At 39.6% G+C, this 20,188-nt stretch overlaps 2 protein-coding genes across 2 annotated transcripts; one reads left to right on the top strand and one right to left on the bottom strand.

Annotated features, from left to right (window-relative positions):
* Positions 1 to 8,175: 8,175 nt before the first annotated feature.
* LOC137806711 (5'-adenylylsulfate reductase 3, chloroplastic) lies at positions 8,176 to 10,113 on the bottom strand. The gene is made up of 4 exons (XM_068606961.1): positions 9,839 to 10,113; positions 9,646 to 9,760; positions 8,711 to 9,536; positions 8,176 to 8,623 (listed from the first exon to the last, which is right to left on the bottom strand). The coding sequence occupies exons 1-4, from the start codon at positions 10,047 to 10,049 to the stop codon at positions 8,393 to 8,395; spliced, it is 1,383 nt and encodes a 460-aa protein (XP_068463062.1). The 5' UTR covers positions 10,050 to 10,113; the 3' UTR covers positions 8,176 to 8,392.
* Positions 10,114 to 16,829: 6,716 nt separating this feature from the next.
* Positions 16,830 to 17,756, top strand: LOC137839134 (uncharacterized). The gene has a single exon (XM_068648260.1). It carries the CDS (start codon positions 16,830 to 16,832, stop codon positions 17,754 to 17,756), a length of 927 nt encoding a protein of 308 aa, XP_068504361.1.
* Positions 17,757 to 20,188: the final 2,432 nt, after the last annotated feature.

The raw sequence follows: 20,188 nt of genomic DNA, 5'->3' as shown, positions 1-20,188 counted from the left end.
TGGTTGTCTCAATAAGACATGACAAGTTTCTTTAGGCCCTACTTCACATAAAAATTTGTTTTTGTAGATGCTTATAAAAAACTTGACATTCACTTGGTGATATCCTAGCACATATGAAAAACAAACTATTTCATTTTTATCTATGCAAGCTTTTTTTAAAGACTCTTCTTTTTCACTTAGGCTTGCAAGTGTTCCTTTACAAAAGGAAAGGCTTTGAGGTTGTTCAACAAGACACATATTTTCAAAGGTATTTTTAAATATTTGGTCTTGTTGAATGACCTTGTGGGAAGGAACACTCTTCTCCCACGCCTTTTGTTCTTCAAGGGTCTTCTCATGCTTTTCTTTTTCTTCTTTTTCTTTAGCTTCCCTTTCGACTTCCCCTCTCTTCTTTTGTGTTTTTCTTTCCTTTCTTTCTTTATGGGAAGCAAACAATTTTTCTACCCTCATTTCCCAATCTAGGCAAGCTTCTATATTTTCTTTTCCATGGAAATGGGGTTGGTCTACCCTAACCTCTCTTGGGTTTTCTTGTTCTTTTCTATCTCTTCTATGTCTTCTAGGGGGTGCTTGATAATAATCATTTACTCTAATGCTTCCCTCCCCAAAAGAATCATGATTTTTAGAGATATATGCATGAGAAGGTAATTTTTTTAGAATGTGAGACTTCTCATCCTTTGCTTTAGTCAAAACATTAAGTTTAGTCTCACTCTCCAATTATCTATATGCAATTGATTGCACAGTTTGTGAAACTTCTTTCAAAAGAGTTTTTAAAGATTTTAATTCACTTCCAATAGACTTTGTAGAATGAGAAGAAGAAGACATGGCTAAAGCTTTGTGTATACAAGTATTTTACCTTGAGAAAACTTAGGAAAGTCAAAGAAGGTAGTTTTCCAGGTAAGGGAGGTGAGTCACAATGGACTACTTAAATACCAAGCCTTTGCCTTAGCCAAAAACTATCCCCCAATGTCTTCACACAAAGCTTTCTCTTAGTAAACCACTTAGAACACAATTAAGTTGAGAAATCAGATTTTAATGCAAGAAAATAATGCAAGCTAACTAATTAACCAAGCAAGGATTAACAAAGCTTAACAAAGAAACACAATTGCAAAAGCGAAACTAATTAAGCAATAGAAAAGCAATAAAAAACAATTAACAATTGCTAATTAGAAAACTCTACACTAGTCGGCCCTAGGTGAGGCTTCTTGGACACTTTGAGCCCTTGAAGACACACTCACCGTCTAAGTACGTAATTAAGAAGTAATTAACACAAACTAAGTTGCAAAAAAATTAAGAAAATTCCCTTTGTTGATCCTCTTTTTGCTATTGGCACTTCTTTGGTTGTCTTTGCTTGTTGGGCCTTCCAAGTGTTTGTGGTGTTTTGGGAAAGTGTTTGATTCTGCCTTGTCTTTGTTTCCCCTTAGAATGAAGGTCTTAATTCTCCAATTCCAGCACCTATCAAAAGACTAGACCTTACCCAAGTCAAGTTTCCATTCAATTAAGCACCAAAGGAGAATAAATTCCAGCACCAAATTAGAGGCCAAAGAATAAAAGCAAGAAACAATTTAATTGAAGAAAACAGTACCACACAAATGGAGTGAGATTGTGACAACTAGAAAGAGGTCCAAGAAATATTAAGCAAGCAAATAAAAGGTACTCAAAATAAAGGTAGGCACACAAAAGAATCCTAAGAATAGCACTAGAATTAGATTACAAAATAAAAAATAGCACCACTGGAAAATGTTGTGGGCCAGAAACGTGTTTTTCCCCAATTTATGCTGAGCTGTGTTTTTAAGATATGATTCTGAAATTTGATATGCAAGATATTCAAGATCTTAGCTAAAATCTGGCTTTGGAATCACTCAAAACGCATGCACCATTTTTTTTTATAATAAATTTAGCAATTTTGGTGTTCAGTTACGCCAGCTGTAGCGCCTCAGATTTGCACACTGATTTTAAAAGATTTATCATTTTTTTTCTGTTGATTCTTTTGAACTAATTCTTTTTTTGTCCTTTCTATAACACTTCAAACTTGCATATTCCAGAGAATCAAAATTTTCTCATGAGTGGAAATATTTTTCTGGAACAAAACAGCCAGCACAGAGAATGTGAAACAGGGGATTCTGGAAAATTGGAAACAAAAACAACAAGATACCAAAATTTAAACACAATGGAATTTGTGAAATAGAATTGTGTAGGATCTAAACACAATATGAACTCAAACTAAAATTAAAAAGGCACCAAAAGATCAAAGAACAGCAGATTCAAAGCAAATAAAGATACCCAAAATCAAGAAACAATCAAGCCAAATAAAGGACTACTAAGAATTGTTGACATTGTGGATGAACATGACTTGACAAAACATATATGGATTCAGAAATTAAAGACTCAAAAGCATAATATGAACCAAATTAAAAGTGCAATAAAGACTCAAAAGCCTAAAAGAAAACAGCAACTCAAAGGTGTATGGAATCCTATCACAATTTGCACAAGAAATTGTTCAAGATCAATTGAACAAAAGTGCTTCGGTTGGATCTTCCAAATAGCACACCAAAACAAATTAAAATGCAAAAAACAGCAAGACAATTATGGAAATAAGATGAACAACATGAAATAAAGAAGAACTAGAAATGAAAAGACCAAAAGCAACTCATCTTGAAGAACCCAAGCTCGTGATACCAAATGATGGTAAATTTCATGAAGGTCTTCTTGAATCATGTAAGAGATGGTGTGGAAGCAATGGATGTGTGTGTGCAAGATCCTCCTAAGAGTGATGTTGATCTTGAAGGTGCATGATGTGTATGAATATTGGGAGGTTCGGCCAGCCCAAGGAAAGGTGAAGGATGTGAAGTTTAGAGCCTAGAATTCTAGGGAGAAGCAAAGCTTGGCACAAAATGGCAGCATAACTTTACTCACAATAAACTTTAAAATACAAGGTGTAGGCTCCTCTTTTTATAGGCTAAAGAGGACCATAATGCAATCCTAATGCTAATCAAAATGAAATGCAAATTTACATCACATGGAGCACATGACCATGTGGAGAATCCTTCTAGAAAGTGACCAAATCTTTAGCAAATCTAGGTCAAGTCTCATGGAATCAAGTTTATGCTATTTACACCACAACTAATACTAAGCTACCCCTAATGGGCCTTCATGTAGCATAAACAAATCTGCATGGATTCGCTTGGCCATGGGCTTAGCAGTTTGGTCCTAGACGCTCCTTTCATTGGCCTAGACGCTCTCCACCGTGAGCTAGACGCTCCTCCCCTTTGGCCTAGACACTCCTCCCTTAGCTCTAGACGCTCTTGGTTTGGTTTTGGATGCTCATGTCTTGGCTTTTGTCTTTCTTGTGAAGTTGTGCTTGGCCCTCTTCCATCACCTCTAGTCAGAACACCCACTGACTTTACAGGATTTCACACACACTTACAAGTTTATGAAAGTAAAATTACAAGAATCATGAAAGAAATAGAAAACACCTGAGATTACAAAAATCAGGAAACTCCTATGATCAGACCTTGTACCAGTGCACAACTTAACAACAATCTTGCAAAACTTTTGAAAAACTTCTTTCAAATCAATCTCAATCTCACTTTGTTTGATATAAAACTTGTTTATTTTGTTTGGAAAGAGAGGCTATATTTATAGCACAAAACTATTCGTTTACGACAACATTTATTGCCAAAATAGTTTTGATTCACATCCAAAACAGATTAACAAGTTTTCAAAAAGTTGTTATGAAATGTTACAATCAACCGGTTGAAAAGTCATTTTAACCGATTGAATTGGTTAGTTAGTTACATAACCAAGTCAAAAACAGTTTTAAAACCTCCAAACAAGCCAATTGACAAACAACCTATTATTTCGATAATTCAACCGGTTGTTTTTCTCTTTGCTTAGAAAAACACTTTTCTTTAATAAAATAGATTAAGCAAGCTTTGTGCAAGGGACTAGGAAAGATCTTACAAAGATTCTAAACACCCTAGACTAAACCCAAAACAAAGAGCGGCACAGCTTCAAGCTTCATCATGGATTTGAAACATCAAAGCTCTCATGTTCAACCTCATGTTTAACAAGGTCATGGGTTGAGCCCAATCATGTGGTGAAATAGTCTTAATATCGATATCTGAAGTTAATGATTATGAATATCAACCTCATTGACTTATACATGAGGTTGGAGGGTTGTGAGGTCATGCGTCGAGCCCAATCATGTGGTGAAAGAGTCTTAATGTTGATCTCTAGAGTTAATGGTTATGAACTTATCAACCTCATTGGCTTATGCTTGAAGCCGAGAGGTTGTGAGGTCATGGGTCAATCCCAATCATTAATGTTGATTTCTTGAGTTAATGGTTATGAACTGATTAGTCTCATTGGAGTATGCTTGAGACTAGAGTGTTGTGAGGTCATGGGTCGAGAACAATCATGTAGTGAAACGATCTTAATGCTGATATCTGGAGTTAATATTTATGAACTTATTAACCTCATTGGCTTACGCCTGAGGCTAAGGGCTGTGAGGTCATGGGTCGAGCCCAATCATGCGACGAAACGGTCCTAATGTCGATCTCTGGAGTTAATGAAAAAGATCCCATTTACTTCTCATAAAGAGGGGAGAGCGTTAATCATGGAGATTGACTGAATATGTGAGATTATAATTAATTTGGGAATATAACTCAAAACAATACCAAATACATAGAGAAGGGGGGAGAGCATTAATGTATATAATGGAAATAAGGTGGCCTAATCAAAGAGGAATACAAATTTGACTAGAAACCACTGTTTTTGGCTAAACTAAATGCTCTAGTTGAAAGACATCATTATTGGCTAGAAGAACTCTTGTATCGCACGATACAAGTGTGAATTGTTCAAAAAATCAAAGAATCACGAATAGCTTTTGTATCGTGCAGTGCATTTGGGTTTGTTAAAAACCCTAACTTTTTTTTAACCACGAAATTGCTTCTTCTTCAACTATAACTTCCCTCTTCTCTTCCAATGGCCCAAACGTAGTGACACATGGAGAAAGACAGCAAGATCGAATGATGAAGAAGCGATTTGTGGGAGAAGTGGGAGGCTAAGAGGAGGGATGGCATTGGAGATGCATACCAACTTGTGCTTTTCCTTATTCCGATTATCAAGCAACGCCCATGCGAAAATGAAGAGGCAGTTGCAGTAGTGATGACTATTTTACGACAAGTGTACCATATCAGAAGTAATAAATTTGTCCCTAATGATGAATATCGTGTTAGAATATATGGCCTTAAACAAGAGAGGGGGGGGGGGGGTGAATTGTTTGAGAGGTTTTTGAAAACTTTTTTAGATTTAACAAAATTCTTTGTGTGAATCCAAAACAAGAATCAAGTTAGCCAAAAATATAAGCAATTAAACAGCAAAGCAACAAAAAAGCAATCGGTTGTTTCTTCGAAACAATCAGCTGTTTATACCAGTAAAGCTTAAAAAACAGAATTAAATGAGTTCAGGGTGAGAGAGAGATACACCAACAGTTTATATTGGTTCACTCTTAAGCCAAAAGCTACATCCAGTCCCCATAAAACCACTAGGTAATTCACTAAGCAATCAAACCAGATTACAACACACAAACCACCAAAGTAGTGACCTTGAACCCTTCAAGAAACACACCCCTTTTGGCAAAACACACCAAGAGTATTAATCTTGACCACCTCAATAACACACAACACTCCTTGGCAAAACAACACCAGAAATATAGTAGGTTGAGAAGAGATTACACTTGTTCACAGTACAAACTGAAATCAATACAATTGCAATCCTATTCCACTCTCTTTGAAAACCCAAAGCTTGATGTGAATTTTCAAATCTTAGAATCAATTTTGTCACAACTGAAAAACTCAAATCTGTTTCTCTCTTTTGTTTGAAAACATAAACAAACCATTTATATTTTCCAAAGATTGGTCAAAGCAATTAATAAAGGAGCGTATTCAGTTGAAAATCATTTAAAGCACATTCAACAACCAAAACTGAATTTTGTTAGGATTTTCAAAGAAACAATCGGTTGAAACCACAAAACAACCAATTGTTTGGTTTGACAGTTAAGTCAACCAAACTAAAACAGTTTTCAATCTTTTCAAAACTCCTAAGAGTAAAACAACCAGTTGATTCAACAAAACAACAGGTTGTTTTTCACTTAGTTGGAAAAACACTTGATTTCAAAGCAATTTTAAATCACATCAGTTTTAGATTCAACAAAGGAGTGGATCACATTCTATTCTATCCAGATCCCTCCCAAACACAACAGCAACACCAGCCTTTCATCAAACACTTTGGATTTGGATTCTTCAAAGCACTTGATCACTCTTGATCAACATATCGAACCCACAATGAACAATTGAATTCTCAAGTATAATATTCACTAAATAGAAAACAATATGTAAAGTTTGTTGAAAGTTTATTGTGTATGATGAATTGCAAGAATGTAAATGAAGCAAAGTAAAATATTTGTGTGATTCAATTGGAAAAATTGGGGTTGAGGTTCATCCTTCTCACTCGTCTGTACTTTTACAAAAAGATTATAATATTCAGTCTCTAATGATATTGATGAACATATAAAAATCATTCATATCAATTCCTCGCGTACAAAATTATTAAAAGAGTCTCCTAAATATCGATTTCTTGCATATTTATAAAGCTCCTTATCATTACGAACAAATGTTATAAAGCAATTAACATTTCAAATCTATTCCTAACATTCAAATATGTTAAGTATTATCATTTAGGTCAGATTCTTAGAAATACTTTCCAGTCATATCTAAGGATTAAAATCAAGAAAAATTCAAGCTTTGAGAATAAAATGATAATATCAATCATAAATCAAGAATTGAAATATTATAGATAAATGTCACCTCAATACATAAGAGTTTGAACAAATTACTCTCAATCCCAAAGGGAATAATTATCCATTCATGTTGGCCATTACAAGCATGGGAAGCAAGAAAAAAAGATCCAGGATGTTTCTCCTTGAAGGTTACCTCCTATAGGGTTTTCTATCTCCTTTTATTCTCCAAATGATGTCTAGGGTTATGCCACCACGCCTCATATTTAACCTAGTTGGGCTTAGGTTAAGTGTCTTCTCGCCTATGCAAGTTATTACTTGCTTGGGTGAGTTTGATAGAAAAAGTCCAACTTCACTGGAGTGAACTCACTTGGGTGAGCCTTGAGCGAGTCTTGGGCGAGTTTCTCTAAAGTGATCTGGCTTGAGCAAGTGTGGCGAGTTTTCAATGTTCCAACTTTTCCTTTTCATCTTGTCTATTATTCTTTAGCCCTTTCATCTCCATTTTCACCTAGAACCCTGAAATTAACACAAATTTGAGAATAAATTGTTCTTATTTATATTATAATCACAAAATATGTAAAAATGTTTAAATTCATATATTTGGGGTTAAATTATAGTGATTTTATCAATAAATATTCATAAGTTCTTGTCTTTTAATATAAATTATTACTGAAATATGACACTTATCAAGTAGAAGTAACATTATCCATGGAAAATGAAGAGGCACGTGTAAAAAAGACAAAAATAGCAGTAATACTATATCGAAGTAGAATGAAAAGACACGTGTGCAGAGACAACCCTAATTTTGTCTCTTTATTTCTTATTCTCCTTCAACAACCAATCCAAATATATATTTTTTTCAAAAATTGGGCTATATAACCCAATTCAATCTAACTATTATAATATTAACTTAATCTATAGAATATTTTTTTTAATATGATTGTGATTATTAATTATATTATTATATATTTTATGTTATATTTTTTTAAAGTTTATGAATCTTACTATTCATTATGCGAAACTTTTTACGATTCAAAATATAATTTACCATATTATTGACATTCAACTAGTTTAAAATTGAATGAATAAAAAAATTAAATCGATTATTCATTTATTGTATATATTTTTTTCTCGACCAATTGATTTAGTTCGGATCTTTTAGTTTGAAATTAAGAATTAAACCGAATTTATTCTTTTAAGGTATTTAAATATAATGTTTTATATTTTAAGTTAATTAATAACCAATATATATATATATATATATATATATATATATGAATAATATATTTGAAAGATTTTTTACGGTCTAATCATACTGTTAAAAAAATCAAATTTAAATAATTTTAAATATAGTTTGAGACTTTATTTCTGACACACCAACAAAAATAGGAATGTGTCGGAAAGACATTCTGTATTATGAGAGACGTGAAATTTAGGATAATAAGAGGGAGTATTAGAAGATATGTTGATGTTGAGATGGGAAGGTGTATGTTGTATGACTACTACAACACAACCACGCAAGATGGTCTAAAACTATTCAAAGCTTATATAGGCAGGGTTGAATTGCAACCCAACAACCAAGAAATTTCTTGATAATCCTCATCTTAAGGCATTCAAAAAAGCCATCAAGGAATCAACATCTCTGTTTTCTGAGGGATACTTTATTGGCCGAGACGAATGCTTTGGGAAAAATAGTATTGTAGGGAAGCTTCCTAATTCCAGTTCACGCCTTGCAAATTCTTTCTGCTCTCCATCCGCTCTAAATTTCCCAACCTTCACCCCTGACCCTTCTAACTTCTGCGCCAATTCAACATAAGATTCCTCCATAGCCTGTTGCAATTCATCATATAAAATCCCATTAGATAACAAATATTTCAATTCAACTCACCTTAACAGAATACAAGAAGTTGAGTTTACCTGGCAATAGGGGCACCATGGTGCATAAAGCACAACAACCCATGGTTCTTTCCGGTCCTCCAATTTCGCCAAATTCTCAATTCCAGTCCTGCTCAAGTTAACTACATTCTGGCTGTTGAAAATGTCAGGCACAGTGGCAGCACCATTTGCATGGGATTGGGATACCCCATTTCCATTTCCTTCAAGGTGAGCAGCACCTTCCTCCTGCTGCTTTAAATTTCCTTTGTGAAGGCCACATTCCTTAGCCTTGGCATCCTCCCACCACCACCTCCCTTCCCTTTCATGTTGTCCAGGTAAAACAGGCCTAGTGCATGGCTCACACCCAATTGAAACATAACCCTGGGAATGCAAGGAATTCACAGGCACATTCATGGCCCTGAGGAAGTTCCAAATATCATTGCCCTTCACATTTGCAACCGGGTTCCACTTCACCAAGCTGCCAATTCCACCATCCATTCCCTCAAAAACCGGATCAACCTGAACAACCGGTATTTCGGACCTAGTTCCAGGTGACTGATCTTTCCTCTGACCAGTTATCCATGCTCTGAGACCCTTGAGGGCCCTCCTCAAAGGCCTCACCTTCCTCACCCTGCAACACTCTTGGTGACCATCCTCATAGAAAGAGAACAACCCCTTACTCCTCACCAATGCCTGAACCTCAACAGCATCAGGGAACATGTACTCAATGCGGATCCCATAATGCTTCTCAACCGCATCAAATAATTGATAAGTTTCCGGGTTCAGTCTCCCAGTGTCCAGGCTGAAAACCCTGAAGGCTCGACCCGTCAACTTTGCATACTCGATCAAAGCAACATCTTCAGCACCACTGCAGAGCCACCAACATTAATTTTTTAACGCCAATGCATAAACAATAATCAAAATATCAATTCTTTTTAACAATTAACTGAATCCGTGAGGAGGGTGGGGTTAGTTACCTGAATGCAATGGCAATGTCGGAGCCGAATGTGGCGAGGGCTCGGTCCATGATTTGAAGAGGTGAGGCATTGTCGAGATGAGTGGCTATCGGGTGAAGATCTTGATCTTTCGTCTCTGATAATGGAACAAGGTGGCTACATTAGTTGCATGTGCATGATGAATTTGGAATGAATTGATTAACAGAATACGTACCGGAAGCAAAGAAGGTTGTTGCTGCTGCGAGAGGAACAAGGGAATCCGGTTGGGCGTTAACGGGCTTTAGGAAACTCCGTCTCAGATTAACGGTGGGTCCATTGGGCCTCTCTGAAATGGTAATGGATCCAGTTGAAGGAATGTTAGTAGGGTGTGATGATGGAAAGGTGAAGGAGGGTGTGGAAATTGAAGAAGTGAAAGCGAGGGCCATAACGGGAAATAAAAGGAGAAGTGTTGTGAGAAAAGGTTAAAGAAGAGGAGAGTTATGTTGGTATATATATATATATATATATAGCAGCAGGAAGAAAGGAAAACAAAAACAAATTAAGAAGCGACCATTAAGGTTCATTGAATGTGGACGTGCGTTTGGATGCTTAAGTGGCATGCGTTGAATGGATGATAGCCAGCTGTGGCCTCATCGCTTCCGTCAGATCGCCTTCTTCATGCAATATTCAGATTCAATACTACCACGTCTTCTTCCTTTTCCCTTATAAAATCATTTCTTATCCATGCATCAACTCATCTATAAATTTTCTTCATTTATAAATTAATTTGATGAACGATAGTTTATGATCGATAACTTTTTGGATATTTATGAGACTAGTATTTTAACACACGTGTTCACCTAGTTACTAATCTTCTCTATTCTATTGCCACTCTAATACACACATATACTCATTTACGTTACCTAGTATTTTGTCAACGTTTTTACTAATTAATAACCTAGAGATAATCAAACTAGACCCGATAAATTAGACTTATATAGCGGAAAATTGTTCTTGCTTCATGATTCACCATTGTTGCAATAATTTGTAGAGTTCATCTTGTTTTTCCTTTTGCTTATATCCAACAAAAAAAAATTAAGATATTCATATTCATCCTATAGGATTAGTGACAAAAATATTAATCAAAGACAATATACATTAATTTCACACATACTAGAGAAAAATAATTAAATATCTATACTAATAAAAAAATAATTAATCATTATATTGATTATGTTAGATGCTATTTTATATTGATATCTAATAATTATAAAATAGTTTCTAAATTAATTTTTAATATTAACATTTTAGTTTCTTGTCAATTTAGATTTTAAATGAGTCTTTAATTAAATTAATGATTAATTTATCATTTAAGAAACTAATAAACTACTTTCTAAAATTAATTTGTCTAGTGAGTTAGTTAGTGATTTCTTGTCTTAATTAGCTTGTTAGATCAAAATTAGTTATTTAATGATGTCTTGTCTTAATTAGTTTGTTAGCTCAAAATTATTTACTATGAGGTGACATTTTCTCTCATTTCTTTTTTTCTTCTTCTCAGTTATATATATATATATATATATATATATATATATATATATATATATATATACTAAGATTTTGCATATCAATGTTACATTTGTATCACACATTCTTAATTTCTTTTATTTATTAAGACAAAGTAGTTTGTGTCTGTAAAAAAACTATTTATAAGGTTAGTCTTCCGACTTCAAGCCCAAGAGATAGCATAGTTAGGGTCAATCACCGCATTCGAGGTATTGTCTGCTTTGGAGGTCGGTGTTTCGTCACAGTTCAATAGAAGAAATGGACAAGGGCCAAAGCATTTAAAGTTCTTCTTATTAGTCTTTGCAAAAGATGAGGCCCAAGCCCAAAGCTCAAGTCCAAGAAGGCCAAAGCCCAAGAAGCCCAAGGCCACGCATTAAATAAATGAGCATCATTTGAATTAATTTTGTATAGTTGTAGGAGGTGTGAATATTAAAATAAAAAGTGTGAATAGTTAAGGGGGGTGTAGATGCATTTTAGGAGGTGTTGAAAATAGGAAGTGGGTCACACTTACTTCATGACTAGGTGGCACCAATTTGCACTTGAATTTGGAGGGAACTTTGAGTTTCATTTGTGTTTCATTTCAGCCCTCTTCTATTATAAATAGAGAGGTTGAGCTCTTGTAAATTCAGAATTGGATAATTGATATAGAGAAACTCTACTCATTTGGAGAGAGAATGGTGTGAGATTTTGATCTCTTAGCTTAGTCTCATCTTGTGAGCTTTTGGAGAGCTTCAAGTGGCGGCTTCCTTCACTCATCTTGGAACTCCATCACCAAGTGGCGTGAGCAACTCCAAATTCCATTCCAGCGATCTTCAATCACTTAAGTTTCATTTTCTTTATCTCCATTTTCATTTCCAATCGGTAGTTTAGCTTGTTCTTCAATTTCTAAGGTTTATTCTTGTTCTAGGTGCTGTTTTAAGTTTCTATCTGGTTTATCTTGTTCCTTTGATGATTTAAATCGGTAGATTCATTTCTTGATTCAATTCTGTCCAGTTTTTCAGTTTATACATTTCAATTGTTCTTCTATTTGTGTTCTTGTTTTGTTCTTGCTTTCCTTTCAATTCCGCCAAGTGTTTGTGATAAGGACATGGCACTCATGATGTATATGAGTTTGGCTCTTCATTTGGATGGCATTGTCCTCCATTGATTTGTCCTTAAGCCTCCTTAAAGTGTTGTTTCTTGTTAAGTGTCAATCCAACTCATATCACCTTAAAAGGCACGTCAGGGGATTGAGGGAGGAGAGGGTATATAAACTGCCCTTAGCCTCGACTCTTGAGCGATGTGGGACTATATTGGCATACGGGAACAAGCTCCCCAGTCGAGGTCTAAGGGAAGTGGATTCCCCCTAGCTGAGGGGCTAAGGAGCCCCACGGTGGGCGCTAATGTTCCGACCTCAAGTCCAAGAGATAACATAGCTAGGGTCAATCACCCCATCCGAGGTATTGTCCCCTTTGGAGGTCGGTGCTCCATCACAGTTTTGTCCTTAAAAGGCGCATCAATGGGTTGAGGGAGGAGGCAGTATATAAACTGTCATTGGCATCGACTCCTGAGCAATGTGGAACTATATTGGCATATGCCGGTTGACTCAGTCACCGTTGACTTCAAAGGCAAATGGTGGCTCCTCCTATTTCTGGTGGTTTCTGCTCTCTTCCTCAGGTGATAGAGAGTGGCTTCGTTGAAACAGAGGGGGTCCTACATGTTGATTGCACTCCGACGATCAAGTCAACTGGGCTAGGAAATGATAAGTATGTAAAACAGTTTTAGTCTTAGAAATGGCGTACCTCTCTAAGGTTCTTACCAGCTTTTTTATAGGTTGTATCTAGGTTAACTTCCCTGTCCCACGAGGATCTTTCCTTAAGTGGAATTAGGGTTACTAGCAAGGCGTCCTGTTGCGTGTTGCACAAGCTTAGCGCATAGCTAAGGTCAATCACCCCGTCCGAGGTATTGTCCGCTTTGGAGGTCGGTGCTCCATCACAGTTTTCTCCTTAAAAGGCGCCTCAGTGGGTTGAGGGAGGAGGGAGTATATAAATTGCCATTGGCATCGACTCCTGAGCAATGTGGGACTATATTGGCATACGCCGGTTGACTCAGTCACCGTTGACTTCAAAGGCAGATGGTGGCTCCTCCTATTTCTGATGGTTTCTGCACTCTTCCTCAGGTGATAGAGAGTGGCTCCGTTGAAACAGAGGGGGCCCTACCTGTTGATTGCACTCCGATGATCAAGTCAGTATTGGGCTAAGAAACAATAAGTATGTAAAACAGTTTCAGTTTTAGAAACGGCGTATCTCTCTAGGGTTCTTACCACCCTTTTTATAGGTTGTATCTAGGTCAACTTCCCTGTTCCACGAGGATCTTTTCTTAAGTGGAATTAGGGTTACTAGCAAGGCGTCCTGTTGCGTGTTGCACAAGCTTAGCGCAGCCGTTGCACAGGACTTTCCTCTTATGGAGTGCAAAATCTTAACAGTATGGTTGTCAGGGTACCAACTCATGTACCAGCGTTGCGAGGCCATCTATTCTATAGGTGCCCTAATTATTCACATGCCATGCATGCAGTCTTTCCCTGGAAACCCTAACCCTTATGGGCCTTAGCGCTTCCAGGGAATACTTACTTGTGTTAGACTTGAACGTATTATACACACCACATGCATGAACCCTCCTGTAATTTAGGTTCTTCTTATATCTGGATGATAGCTCATTATTATCTCTGAGGCCCACTGATGTGGCCCATCAACGCGACCAGACCACCAATGTCGATGTCTGATGCCGATGTCTGAGGTCTGACCAGTACAGTTAGATTTGTATTTTTCTATATGATCATATTTATAATGTTACATTTTTAACCTACTCTCTTATACTTTAAACTAAATATTTTAGTTAAACAACAAAATCAACTAACTTTGTTACAATTGACAACAAAACTATGAAACTCTGTTAAAGAAAAATATATACTGACACAAAAAGTTGAAAAGAAACTCACTTACACAACTTAAAAAATAACAAAAATGTCAGTAGTAATTAGTTTTGAATCCAATAATGTAGACATGATTATGAACTGGCTAATGACAACTAAGACTTACGGAAATTCGAATGGAAAAATATATTTATGAAAAAATTTATTTAATGTTAATTTCATTATGCATGAACATTCTTCTCAGTTTTATTAAATGAGATAATATTCAGATTTTAACTTTTAAGTTTCTTTTATCCAGAAAAAATTAAGTAAACTATAATATTTAAAAGACAAAATAAAAATAAATCACACTTCTTTTAATGAAAAAATATATTTTTCTTTTGTTATTTGTTAAACCAAAAATTATTTTTTCTTTAACATTTCTTACTATTAGGCAGTTAGAATGTGTTTCTTACAGTACAACTACGTAGTATGTGTATATATACTCCTGCACCATGCATTTCAACTTAATATCATAATATTCTTTCCAATATTTTTTCTCTCTCTATATCCTTTAACATGGTATACAAAACTTTTCTTCTTCCATGACCTCTTCCGCGGTTTCTTCTTCTTCCTTTTCTTCCTCTCTTTTTTCGCAACCAAACTCACCCATGACTTTATCCTCCGTACATCATTTCTCCACTTCGATTACACTTAAACTCACAGATTAATTTTTTTTTATCTGAAAACAACAAATCTTTGCCACCCTTCGTAGTCTTGATCTCATGCATCTTCTTGAGGCTCTGGTTCCATCAAAGTTTCTTCCATGTGACACTCAAGATCAAGAACCTACCGTAAATCCTGCTTTTCTGCATCATCATAAGCAAGATCAGTTACTTATAGTCTGGTTCCTTGCCTCAATGTCATCCTCCCACTACACCATTTTTTACTTTAGACCACGCTTACATGACAACGGGTAAAAAAATGTTGCCTAAAGTAGACTGACCACTGGTAATGTTGGTGCCATGTAAGCGGGTCCCACGAGCAGCGCGGGCCAGTACCCCGCAAAGCACGTGCGCCAAGGAGCCAAGAGTGGTCAAACATCGGTCATCAGGATGTACCAACTTGCCACTAAAGAATGTGGAGAGGTCGGACATCGGAAACCTAAACAGTAGAGATGGGCCACGAGAAGTGGATCCCAGATCACACACCAGTTATCAGTAAGGGAGAAGCCTAAATCACGAGTTGTCATGCGTGTAGAGTGGACGACGCGTTCAGGCGTGACACAAAGTATAGAGCCACTAGAAGGATATGGCATGCAAGGGTCACGTTCAGGGGTGAGCTGCATGCATGGAACGTTAACAGCTAGGGCACTCCCAGAGGCGGGTGACCCTAGAGATCAGGTGCACGAGGAGACACCCAGGTGGTCATCCCGCCAGAGGCCGCACTCTAGTTAGGGACCCCACGCGCTAGGTTATCCTAAGAGTAAGGTAACAACAGTGTTGGGCCCGCCCCATCAGAAAGACCCATTTCGGGTAAAGAGGAAACCCTAGTTTCAGTCTATAAATAGCAAGGTAACAAACTAGACAAGAGATATCTCTTGCGCCGCTAAAACACACACACAGTAGCAAGATTATAGAGTTTCGGTGTTTCCTAGCCCTAGTACTGACTTGAGCGTCGGAGTGCAAACGGCCACTAGGGCGCCCTTTGTCTTTGTGTTTTCAAGTGTTCGTCGCAGAAAAGGCACACGCGAACGCAAGGACTCTGAGCGTGAGAGTGACGTAGGCGCACGAAGGCGTTTCGAGTCAACCGGCAGGAACATTTGGTGCCCACCGTGGGGAACGATACAAAACACTATCACACCAGCAAGAACCAGGAAGACTAAAGAAATGAGAAGTACGAGGCAATGACCTGTTGCACCAAACGGGGGTGAGGCCCTCACCCTGCAACAGGTTATGGAGATAATGCGAGCCCTTCAGGAAGAGATGGCCACGTCAAGAGCAAACCAAGAACGCATCCAAGTTGACATGGTAGCGTCACAACCTACGAGCAAAGAACTGTGTCGTTCAAACGAGGAACTACGCAGAGACCTGCAAACCCAAGCGGTTGAGCGTGAGGGTGCAGATCAGGAGTCTGGGACACCACCCAGAGAGTTCCCAACACCGTTCTCACTAGAGATCGTGGATGCAGTGATACCAGCCACGCTCCTAGGGCCCAAAGTGACCTTCACCGGGATGGAAGACTCGGAGGCCCACCTTACGGCCTTCCAAACACAGATGATGCTGGTTGGGGGCTTCGATGTGGTGCGATGCAAGCTGTTCATGAGCACTTTGGCAGGAACGGCGATGGACTGGTTTGTCAGCCTCCCTAATGGCCATGTAACATCGTTCCTGCAACTCACAAAGTTGTTCAGGGCACAATGCATCATGAATTAAGCCCCCCCGTCAGTCTCCTTGACCTCTGTGATGTAAGACAGTATCAAGGAGAGTCTTTGAAGGAGTTCCTCCACCGTTTTGGAGCGCAAGTGGTGAGGTTGAACCTCACGGAAGAAAAAATGATGGTGCACGCATTTAGGAATGGCATCGTGCCGGGACCCTTCAGCGAGTCACTCATCCGAAACCACTCCAAGACCTTTGCTTAGATAAGGCGTCGTGCGGTGGCCCATATAGCGACGGAGGAAGAAGTTAGTGAAAAGTGCACATGTGTGGTCCCCACGCGGCCGCTCGTGACAGGTCGTCCTCAAACCGTAAGGGTCCACGAGGCAACGACAGAGATGAAGGCCCCTGTGAAGCAGCAGCCCTATCAAAGGCGTAATACGAGGGGGCACGGGAGAGATAACGTGCCGCCAAGGCAGGACTTCATAGTGGAATTGATAGACCTCGTCGCTATCCCGAACATAGCAGAGAGGCTGAAGGTGCCTCCCAAGACCGACAAGAGGCCCGGACCCAACAAAAATGTCTGGTGTGAGTACCACCAAGCATACGGCCACCCCATACGCAATTGCTTAACGCTGGGACACCAGCTAGACGAGTTGGTGAAGAACGGTCTCCTAAGAGATTATCTGCAAGAAAAACAGGGGACCGAGGATGTGGTGGCAACAGGGGGTGGTCCGGGGCACGAAGTCCCCGTACACGGTGAGGTCCACACCATCGCAGGAGGGTTCTCGGGTGGAGGTTGTACCGCTTCTCAGCGAAGGAGATACGTGCGAACGATGATGTCGGTAAAAGCACAAAGAACTAATGACGCCTTCGACGTTGACCTGGTCTTTACCAAGGCCGACCTGGAGGACGTTATTCCCCATGACAATGATCCAGTGGTAATCTCAGTGGTAACCACAGGAAGGAAGGTGCACCGTGTGCTGGTAGACCAGGGAAGCTCGGTAGACGTAATGTTCTGGATGACTTTCAACAAACTACAACTATCCCCCGACATGCTAAGGCCCTATGACGGTTGTCTCTACGGTTTCACAGTAGACCAGGTAGAGCTGCGGGGATACTTGGAGTTGAGAACCACCTTCATAGATGGCACTGCGTCACGAACGGAGAGCATCAGGTACCTTGTCATCAACGCCTTCTCTGCTTATAATATGTTGTTGGGTAAACCAACGTTGAATAGGTTAGGGGTGGTGTCGTCGACAAGGCACACGAAGATGAAGTTACCGGACCTGACAGGGAAGGTGATTACCATCAAATCAGATTAGAAGGAGGCCAAGCGATGCTACGAGAACAACCTTAAAACACGACGAGGGGTATCTATGGTCACCAATGGACCACCGTACACTGAGGAGGTCCCCCTGCCTAAGGTCAGACGCTCCAAACCTGACGAGACCGTAGCAGAAATCGCCCGCATGACCAAATCTGATCCATTTGGCAACTCTGGGGAAAGAGAGATTGGAGAGAAAGTTTCACACCAAAGCAACGTCCCCGGCCAAATGGTGCAAACCCCAATTGAGAAGACCGTAGAGTCCAGAATCGGGGTAACCAGTGATGATCGACTAGGCAATCGGTTCGGCCCCAGAACAGAGACAGGGTCAGTTTCAAGGTCCTACACACAGGGGAAACAGAGTATGCTAAGGGCTTAGAAAGAAACACCAGGTACCAAGGAAAGCAGCCCCATTAGTTTCACGACTGGTCTCTCCCGTGTGGACCCATCCTCCTGGAGGAACAGAGAACCTCAGGGCAAAGCACGCAGGCTTGAGGCGCTGAAGCAGGGCTCGATTCCTTGCACATGGAATGTAGTTGACTTCAAGTTTTATTTCAGTTAAGCAGGAGTATTGTACATAGTATTAGAGGACACTCTTTTTCCCTTACAAGGGTTTTTTAATGAGGTCACGATCGAAATATTTTCTCGAGTTATGTACAATTCAGTTAAGAACTTGTTTTCCTTGCGTTAGAAGCCTCACGAGCGGAAAGGTAGGTTCGTAGAGAACACCTCCCCTCTCGAGTGAAAAGGCCAAGGCTGAACGAAATAGTTTGCTAGATAAATCCTCCTCGCCCTTGAGCGAAGTTGAGGTCACTTAAACATTTGTTTTCCACTCGTTAGAAGCCTTGTGAGCAAAGAGGTAGGTTCGTAGAGAACACCTCCCCTCTCGAGTGAAAGCGCTAAGGTTAAACGAAATAGATATCAGTTAAATCCTCCTTGCCATTGAGGGAAGCTGAGGTCAGTTAATAGTCATTAGTTAAATCCTCCTCACCCTTGAGCGAAGCCGAGGCCAGTTAAGAATTAATTTCCCTTGCGCTAGAGGTCTTGTGAGCAGAGAGGTAGGTTCGTAAGAGAACACCTCCCCTCGTGAATGAAAGCGCCAAGGTAAAACGAAATAATTCACCAAATAAATACTCCGCGCCTTTGAGCGAAGCCGAGGTTAGTTGAGAGTTTGTTCTCCTTGCGTAGAACGCCAAGGAGGAACAACCCAATTCGCAGTTAAAACACCTCCTCATGATGAGAGAAACATGCAACAAGACGCTATAAGGAATGTCTTGGTGCCAGGCACCGTGACATAGCAATTATGTAAGTCAACAAAACAGCTTACAATTTAGAAACATAAATAGTCAGGTGTTCGAGAAAGTAAAAGGTGCAGACAGATAATGAGGAGTTTGTGCATCAACCAAATACAAATCAAGGAAAGACCCTAGGAACGATCTTTCCGTTTTCAACAAGGTTCGATACAGTGAAGGGCGTAATATCCATTCCAGGGTACACATAAGCGACTTGAGCAAGAGCGTATCTGAATCACTCGTCATAAGCATTGAGAACATCCCCGGTCAGCTCAGCCTCCGCTTCTTCAAACCTTTTAGCTTGTTGATGAAGCTCAGCCTCCGGTCGACCCCGCTGCGCTTCGCAACTGATGGACCTTTGCTCAAGCCCCATAATCTTAGACTTAGACTCCTCATCAGCCTCTTCCAGCTCGAAGACCCGGACCCACAGGGGCAGAACCCTTGCCTCCAGTACAGTAACCTCTTGGCGCTTGGCGTGGAGTAGCTTTGAGAGATGAACCAACTCCTCTCTCAAAGTAGCCTCACGGGCAGCAAACGAGCGAGCTAGTGAGGAGTCCCCCGATTCAGCCCTGGATAGTAGAACGTGGAACTGAGCAAGAAGGGCCCCAAAGTTGAAGCCCAGTCTCTCCCTCGCAGCGGCCTCATTCAAGTCCGCAGTCACACCTTGTTGGAAGCCCTTGACAACGTGCTGCAGGACAAGGGGCAGCTCAGGGGTAGGAGGAGTAGAAGCGCCAGCTCCACCAAGGTGAAGGAGCAGGGGAAGGCCAATCACACGGTTCCCAGGCGAAGTGGAGCAACCGGTAGAGGAAGAATGTGAAACCATCACCAGCGTAGGTTTGGGTCTTTTGCAGGTTGACCCCTCGGAAGAATCCTCGTCTGACTCAATCACCACCGCTTTACCCTTACAGGGGAGTGGGATATGATGGCATTTCATGTGTTCTTCTTGAATCAAAGTAGTAAAAAGTGATGCGGAAGCAATGGGTGAGTGAAACAAAGCCCTCCTAGGAGTTGTGTTGGCTTTGAAGGTGCATGAGGAGTGTGGTGTTTGAGTGGTTCGGCCAGCTCAAGGGAGAAAGGTGAAAGGATTGAAGTTTATAGCCTAGATTTCTAGGAGAAGTAAAGCTAGTGCACAAAAATG

Source organism: Phaseolus vulgaris, chromosome 3, assembly GCF_051622355.1.
Source record: "Phaseolus vulgaris cultivar YP4 chromosome 3, ASM5162235v1, whole genome shotgun sequence".
NCBI classification, from domain to species: domain Eukaryota; kingdom Viridiplantae; phylum Streptophyta; class Magnoliopsida; order Fabales; family Fabaceae; genus Phaseolus; species Phaseolus vulgaris.
This window is presented reverse-complemented; position numbering and strand designations above follow the sequence as displayed.

Excerpts from the sequence above, each read along its gene's own strand:
- LOC137839134 (XM_068648260.1), top strand. The coding sequence starts at position 16,830 with ATGAAGGCCCCTGTGAAGCAGCAGCCCTATCAAAGGCGTAATACGAGG.
- LOC137806711 (XM_068606961.1), bottom strand. The coding sequence starts at position 10,049 with ATGGCCCTCGCTTTCACTTCTTCAATTTCCACACCCTCCTTCACCTTT. Across the intron at positions 9,761-9,838 it reads AACAACCTTCTTTGCTTCCG|AGACGAAAGATCAAGATCTT; the intron begins GTACGTATTCTG and ends TTCCATTATCAG. Across the intron at positions 9,537-9,645 it reads GACATTGCCATTGCATTCAG|TGGTGCTGAAGATGTTGCTT; the intron begins GTAACTAACCCC and ends GTGGCTCTGCAG.